Source organism: Aedes albopictus, chromosome 2 (assembly GCF_035046485.1).
Source record: "Aedes albopictus strain Foshan chromosome 2, AalbF5, whole genome shotgun sequence".
Classification (NCBI taxonomy): Eukaryota; Metazoa; Arthropoda; class Insecta; order Diptera; family Culicidae; genus Aedes; species Aedes albopictus.
This window is the reverse complement of record NC_085137.1, coordinates 75,414,406-75,422,957: the sequence shown is the minus strand read 5'-3', so window position 1 is coordinate 75,422,957 and position 8,552 is coordinate 75,414,406. Positions and strand designations below refer to the sequence as shown.

Genomic DNA, 8,552 nt, shown 5'->3' with positions numbered 1-8,552 from the left:
GGAAGCAACGCCCAACGAAGACATGGAAGAACGTATACAGATAAAGATGACCGTTAGGAAATCACATTCGTTCCGGAGATTCGGTCCCAGCCTCAGCAGGACGCATCGCCCTCAACCGACGCAGACGTGGGAACGGACGTATCGCACAGGACAGTACCAAACATGGAAAATAGGGAATGTAGGTAGTTGATAAGAAAGGAGTAAGTATAGAGCTTATAAATACTTATATATATATATTTATATATATATACGTCATGGCGATATATATACAGGGTGTTAGGTTCCTGAGTGCAAACTTTTTAAAGGGTGGTAGAGGATCATAAATGGTGAAAAAATTTGTTCTACGCATATGGTCAAATCTCAACCGTTACGTAGTTATTGAACTCCCCATGTTTTTGACTATTATTGCCTTAACTGGCTATAACTTTAAAATGGTCAAACTTATCGCAGTTTTTTTACCCTTATTCGAAAGATTATCGAATTTTCTATCAAATGGCATCTTTTAACCCATTAGTTTAGTTAAATAACTAAGTTTTCTAGAGAAAATAGCTTAACAGTTGTGTGTTTTAATTTGTTTTTGTCAATTATCTTTCAAAAATGCGTAATAATTTAAAATTCTTTCTTTGGCAAAGTTGTGGCCCCTGTTCCACTCTACAATTTGTTCTTTGACATCAAACTACTATCTCTTATCGTTTTCTTGCAATTTCGATTTAAACGTCGCATTTCAGATCATAAATTTGCAATCGTCATGGTAAGCACTTTTTTGCGCATTGTGCCGCACATTTAAATCAAAATTGAAAGAAAACGATAAGAGTTAGAAGTTTGGCGTCAAAGAACAAATTGTAGAGTGGAACAGGGGCCATAACTTTGCCAAAGAAAGAATTTTAATTTATTACGCATGTTTCAGAGATAATTGACATAAACAAATTAAAACACGCTATTTTTAGCTATTTTGCTCTAGAAAACTTAGTTAATTAACTAAACCAATCGATTCAAAGATGCCATTTGATAGAAAATTCAATAATCTTTCGAATAAGGGTTGAAAAACTGCGATAAGTTTGACCATTTTAAAGTTTTAGCCAGTTAAGACAATAAGAGTCAAAAACATGGGGGGTTCAATAACTACGTAACGGTTGTGATTTGACCATATGCGTAGAACAATTTTTTTCACCATTTATGGTCCTCTATCCCCCTTCAAAAAGTTTGCACTCATGAACCTAACACCCTGTATATATATATATATATATATATATATATATATATATATATATATATATATATATATATATATATATATATATATATATATATATATATATCATGGCGATATACATATATATATATATATATATATATATATATATATATATATATATATATATATATATATATATATATATATATATATATCACCATCACCATCACCATCAAGTAAGGAATCTGCAACGTCAGCAGGTGGAGCTAGAGAAGGAGCTGCAACGACTCCGCGCGCATTTCTACGAAGAACAGTCTACAGCACCGCAACCGGACACCACCACGAGGCACCACAACGCGATCCAATAGAGTGTGCATACTCAGCAAGTAGCTGGACAGGGCTCATACGTAGTCAGGGACTCAGGATAGGTATAATAAATCAGTCTAGAGTCAGAGCTCTAAGTGTGAAGTGCAATTTTGTTTTTTTTTTAAAACCTCTATCCGCAGCCCCGTTTTATAACTGGCTTAGTGCGGTAGGATACAGTGGTGCAGTGATAATTAAGTGAGTGCGTTCATGGAATCGTCGACGAGGGAATATCGACCGACGAGGAAACATCCCCAAAGGAATATTGGAGATTTGCAGCGAACTCCGGAATTGTCACCACCCACGGACCTGATTGCTGACTCCCATCATCACCCGCGCGACGGCTTATCGCGCAAAAATAAGGTTAGTAACTTAGTTAAGAGACAGTGAAAAGTGATCCCCACCAAACATAAGTGAAACGATAAAGAATTTTGAAATAAGGCGCAGTCGAGATAAAAAGATTATTCCAACCAAATATAAGTGAAACGATAAGGAATTTTGAAAAAAGGCGCAGTCGAGATTATAAGGTTATAATCGATAAAAATATCAAAAAGTGATTTGAAAACGGACAAGCTATTGAAAAGTGCGTGAAAATTACGGTGAATGCAGAATTTTAGTAGTTAGTGAATACACATTTTCCCAGTAATCCCAAAATTTTAGTGAACCAAAATCTCAATTATTCCATTTTATTTTTCTGAAAAGCGAAGAAAAGTACTCTACAATTGAGAAGGAACTTCTCGCTATCGATTGGGCGTGCAGATATTTCAGACCATATCTGTTTGGTCGGAAATTTACTTTATACACGGATCACAAGCCGTTGACTTACGCCTTGAATATGAAAACATCAAATGATAGGCTCATTCGGATGAAACTGCGACTTGAACAATTCGACTACGAAATTCAATATCGCCCCGGAAAACAAAACGTCGTCGCAGACGGTTTGTCTCGTCTTCACCATGAAATAAATATTAACCCGGCAATAAATACTAACGAACAAGAATCTTTATCATCATCCAGCGACGAAGATAAATCTGATAACAATAACGATAATGATGACAGTGATAGTGGGACCGTCCACTCCAGCGCATCTGATGCAAGTGACTTGATCAAAATGACCTTACGACCAATTAATGTCTTCAAAAATCAAGTTTTAATTACAGAAGGGCCAAGGAACGATGAATCGTACGAGGAAATTTTCCCCTCTGTATTCAGACGAACCATCACCAGAGCAACATTTGGATTGGTGAACGCCATAAGTATCTTCCGAGACTACATGCATCCGACCCGAACGAGTTGTATCCTATGCCCAGAAAAATGGTTAAAATGGATACAATTAGCTTATAAAAACTATTTTTCCCGTAATAAATCCTTCAAAGTTGTACTCACCCAGTCTATTTTGCAGGATATTCTTACCGAAGAGGGACAAGACCAGATCATCGAGGAAACGCACGACCGCGCCCACCGCGGAATCGAAGATAATTACAAGGTGATCTCTGGAAAATACTTCTTCCCAAGGATGCGGAACAAGGTAACAAGTTTCGTTAACCTTTGTAATATTTGCCTTCAAAACAAATACGAGAGGAACCTATATAAAATTAAATTCGCATACACCCCAATCCCTGCTAAACCTCTTGATATCGTTCATATAGACATCTTCATATCCAGTCCAAATATCTTTCTATCCGCAGTGGATAAGCTATCTCGATTCGCGATGCTTATCCCTGTCAAGTCAAGGTCTATTCCGGACATTAAAAGGGGTCTCGTTAAATTACTCACGACATTTAGAACCTCAAAGATGATTGTGTGTGACAACGAAGTCGCTTTTAAGGCAATAGAAATACGAGGTCTCCTTCAGAGGCTTAATATAGAAATTTATCACACACCGTCAGATCACAGCGAAGTGAATGGTATCGTGGAACGATTCCATTCAACTTTAAGCGAGATCTTTAGGTGTATTAAACATAAGTTTCCCGATCTTTTGCACAAAGAAATATACAAAATAGCGACGGAACTGTACAACACAACCATACATTCGGCAACTCAACTAACGCCCTTTGAAGTATTTTTCGGATGCAAAGATGGCGACGAAAGACCACTTGATCTCCCAAAGATACTTGAAAATAGGGACGAACTCTTTGATGAAATTATTCAAGAATTAGAAGCGCGTCAGAAAAAACAAATTGATTCTCATAATAAAACTAGGGAGGACGACCCAATTTTTGAACCAAATCAAGACATTTTTGTAAAAACTTCCGGCATTCCTAACAAAAGAAAAGCTAAATTCAGAAAACAGAAAGTTAGGGTCAACAGGAGGAAAACAGTGATAGATTTCAGAGATATTAAGCTACACAAAGGAAATTTAAAAAGGAAAAGGAAAGCTTGAAAGATAAAAGAATCTGTCCCCTCCAATCTTGAATTGCCTAATCGAAAAAAAAAACCCATAATCATACTAAATCCATACTAACACACTAACTTTAACTTTACAGCTAATATGTGCTTCGATCATTATATACAGTATAATTCCATACACATTGGCAGACTCATTTTTGAATGTTATAAACATAGGAAATAACCCAATTGTCGAAATCAAAATAACCAATTGTAAGATACAAACCGGAAACATAAAAATCATACACCCAGTGAAGCTAGATAGAATTGAGGAGAGCATGGAAATTATAACGAATTCATTCTATAACAAACTAACAAATACTAACAACCCCTTACACGAAGTGATCAAGTTCAGGATTAAGAAGCTATATGCAACTCTCTATGGATTGAAGCCACAGCAGGCACGTCGCCACCGACGATGGGATTCACTAGGCACCGCGTGGAAATGGATAGCTGGATCACCGGATGCGCAGGACTTACACATCATCAACTCTACCATGAACGAGCTTATTAACCAAAACAACCACCAATACAAGATAAACGACAGCATCAACAACAGGATTACGCAGCTCACGATAACCGTTAACCAAATAGCTAACTCCCTCAACAGTAAAAACAAGGCAAACCTGGATGCCTTAGATGCAGTCACAACAATGTTAAACGTCGACGTCATCAACGAGCTATTGGACAACATTCAAGAAGCCATCACCCTCTCAAAGATCTCCATCAGTAACAACAAAATTCTATCTACGCGGGAAATTAACATCATCAAATCAACCCTTCAAGACCAAGGAGTACTCATCCACTTCCCAGACGAAGCACTTCAATTCGTTACCCCGAAGGTTGCTGTTAGAAACGGTGATTTACTGTACATCCTTAACGTTCCACAGCTGGAATCTACAACATCGACAATCACAAGGATCTACCCACTCATCGTGGATAATCAAATAATCAGATCATACCCAAGCCACATCATACGGCATGGTAACAAATTATTCACGACCAGAAACCCAGAAGATTTCGTCCAAAAATCAACATTTATCACAGAGTTTGAGGACGACTGTATCCAAGCCATCATATTTGGAAAAGTCACGATGCAGTTCTATTTTCCAAAACGAAACCACCCAACAACTGGTAAACGAGAACACCCTATTAATCTCGAGTGCCGTCAACCACACCTTGGAAACAAATTGCGGACCAGATACCAGAAGAATCACCGGAAATTTCATCATCAAATTCAACAACTGCACCGTCAACTTCAACGGCCAATCATTCCGAAGTTCGGAAACGTTCATCGACACCGAAGTAATCAACAATGCATTTCACAACAGTTTAATGGAATGGAGTCTTCATAAACCACACGACATAGCAGAGATCAGCAATACTGCAGTTAGTAACCGGCAAAAATTGGACCACGTATATCTGCAACAAGACAGTCTACATTTCAAACTTTGGACAACGTTCGGAGGAATTTCGATATCAACCATTCTTGGATTTTGCGGTATTTGCATCATCATCAAAGTCATCGTGAAAAACATAACCAACGGACCGGGACGTTCCGTACTTGAGGAGGGTTCAGTTATGGTTGCTTCCCACCAACCAAACAAACCGAACATCGTAAACGACCAGAATAGTCAACACCATCAAGTAAGGAATCTGCAACGTCAGCAGGTGGAGCCAGAGAAGGAGCTGCAACGACTCCGCGCGCATTTCTACGAAGAACAGTCTACAGCACCGCAACCGGACACCACCACGAGGCACCACAACGCGATCCAATAGAGTGTGCATACAAAGCAAGTAGCTGGACAGGGCTCATAGGTAGTCAGGGACTCAGGATAGGTATAATAAATCAGTCTAGAGTCAGAGCTCTAAGTGTGAAGTACAATTTTGTGTTTTTTTAAAAACCTCTATCCGCAGCTCCGTCTCCTAACTTATATATATAAGTTATATATATATATATATATATATATATATATATATATATATATATATATATATATATATATATATATATATATATATATATATATATATATATATATAAGTTATCGCATCAGTTTGCCCCAACTCCGAAGAAGCCATACTTAGCCAACTAGGAGACATCCAACAACAACAACAACAGTTAGCAACATCGCTAGCAACTTTGAACGAGCCACACAACGGACGATGAGCAAGATCAGCAGTTTCCACGGAATCCACACCTGTCTTCAACCTTACTGAAACCAGCATGTCAGCATCGCGCCACCGGACGACGCGATCCAATTACGCATATGGTAAATTAGCCAGGGAACCATTCCTCTTCCTAGCCAGGCCTTTGTAAGCTTAAAATAATAAACGACAGTCAGTCTTTGTTCATTAATCGACGAGTGCAGTTCTGTTTTGTTTTTTAAAAAACCCGATCCTAAAGCCGAACTCAAAGCTGGCGCAGTCTATTCTGCCGGGGAGGTGAATCCTAGTACTACCACCGCGTTCGGAAATCAAGTGTGCCTGCCGCGATCAGGAAGACTCATTAAGCAATTATCGCAATTCGTTGAGTGCGTTGGAAAATCGGTTTAAGTGCAGTGCGCGGATCATCCAGTGACCGGTGAAAGTGCAACGGAGATAAATCGCCGCCCCCGCAGAGAACCACATCGCTCTAAATCCCGGTTCACACCAAGGGACTGAAGTCACCAAATCATCTTACCCGCTCTTGGCGTCGCTGGCTGCATACCAGTCGACTCGAGGTAAGTGATCTTTTTTTATCTATTCAGTGTTAGTTATAAGAAGTGAATAAAGTGTATGATAACTAGGAATATGGAGGCTTTACAAAGGTTGGTTGATGAACTCACCAACCAAATGGAGGCTCAACGGCTCCAAATACAAAATTTGGAGGAAATTAGGCAGGCTTCGGCGGTCCGACCTGTCCCTTCAGTAGTGTTACCTACAAACTTTGACGCATCTAAGATTCCTGATGCAATTAAAATGGTCGTACCGTATGCCGGCGACCCCAAATTACTAGCAACCTGGCTGAAATCAGTCGAAGATAAAATTAAATTTGCGGAAGCAACTTGCCCGTCACAGCAAGACATCGATCGTGCTATGCCCCTATGGACTAGCATCATACGAGACAAAATCGTTGATAAAGCTAACGAAGCTTTGGTGTCAAACCATACTCCGGTTGTGTGGGCTGATATACAAAGCACTTTGAGAGAATATTTTGGGGACAAGAGAGATCTCGGTACACTTGTCACCAAAATATCATACCTTCAACAAGGCTCGAGAAGCATTACCGATTTCTATAATGAATGCAGAGAACTTTTGGCGGATATAATAGCCAAGATTTCTCTCGACAACGACACGGCGGCGTGTGCTAAACCACTAGCAACAAGCTATGAATACATGGTAACCAACGCGTATATTGATGGTTTGAACGAACCCTACTCGACACTCACTAGAGTGTCTCGTCCGGCCTCATTGAATGAAGCGCATCAAAGCGCAATAGAGCAGTACAACGCGTCTCAACGAAAAAAGGATAAGTTCCCTAAACAACCAGTCACTTTTCAAAAACCAGCCTTAAGGTTGAAGGATTCGTCATTGACATAAACGTCATCATTGAAAATTCTAAAGCAGTTTTCTCGCTCAAAACATGAATGTTTGCATTGAAAAAGTATTCACTGTACTCCATTCTGCACCCGCCATACAGTGAATACATTTTCACAGGAGAAATTTTAGCTTTGAACGAGAAATCTGCTTTTAAATTTTCAATGATGACGATAATGTTAATGACGAATCCTTCAACCTTAAATAAACCACAAAATAGCTGGCAAAATTCTAGACCACCATACAAACCCTTTCCTTCAGTTCAGCACACACCCTACGGCAATAGATTCCCATCATTTCCATCGCAAAACCCATCATTTAACAGATTCCAAGGTAATGCGTCTTCAAACAATGCGTCTCTGCCACCTCAAGCGATTAAACCCGATCCATCGGGTCAAAATAGATAAGGTACCCCGGGGCAAGTGAGAATTCGGGGCAAGTGAGACCTACAGCTATATTTTTTTTATTTTTTAGTTTTAAGGCAACCGTTCTTCATAGAAAACATAGGTATCACACCAACGGATACTTTGAATTCAAAAATTACCATTGTTCTCACCATAAAGAGTCCATACATGTTATTGTTGATCATATGTAATTTTCAATTCACTAAGTGAGATTAACGTACTCTACTACATTCGTCGTTTAAAAATAAAATAACAAATAAATTAAAACTTTTTCGGTTTCAGGATAATCTTTGGAGTGCTTACAAATTATTTTAAGCGAAAAAGCTGTAATTTATTTTCATTTATTACCTTTAGTTAACTGCTCTAACTTGCCCCAGTGCATTTCAGCATCTGGGGCAATTGAGACCTATGAGAGTAAACAAACACAACTTCATAGTTTGATCTCGCTTTCTTCAGCCTAAGTCTAAATTTACACAAAAGTGAAGTAAATATCGGCGTCCTAAGTAAACAATCGTTGAATTACACTTAATTACTTCTATTCTGATGATGAAGCTATTGTTTAAAATGGTAAAATCTTGGGTAGAACCGAAAACATCTACTTTTCATACTTTTTCAAATTCTAT

At 38.7% G+C, this 8,552-nt stretch overlaps 1 protein-coding gene and 1 long non-coding RNA gene across 2 annotated transcripts; one reads left to right on the top strand and one right to left on the bottom strand.

Moving 5' to 3' along the window:
- The first annotated feature begins 4,034 nt into the window (after positions 1–4,034).
- LOC115265228 (uncharacterized) lies at positions 4,035–5,725 on the top strand. Its single transcript, XM_029869509.2, has 2 exons — positions 4,035–5,080; positions 5,148–5,725. The coding sequence occupies exons 1-2, from the start codon at positions 4,225–4,227 to the stop codon at positions 5,723–5,725; spliced, it is 1,434 nt and encodes a 477-aa protein (XP_029725369.2). The 5' UTR covers positions 4,035–4,224.
- A 257-nt stretch (positions 5,726–5,982) lies between these two features.
- LOC115265647 (uncharacterized) lies at positions 5,983–7,925 on the bottom strand. The gene is made up of 2 exons (XR_003896809.2): positions 7,725–7,925; positions 5,983–7,497 (listed from the first exon to the last, which is right to left on the bottom strand). It is a non-coding gene; the product is annotated as an uncharacterized LOC115265647 (long non-coding RNA).
- Positions 7,926–8,552: the final 627 nt, after the last annotated feature.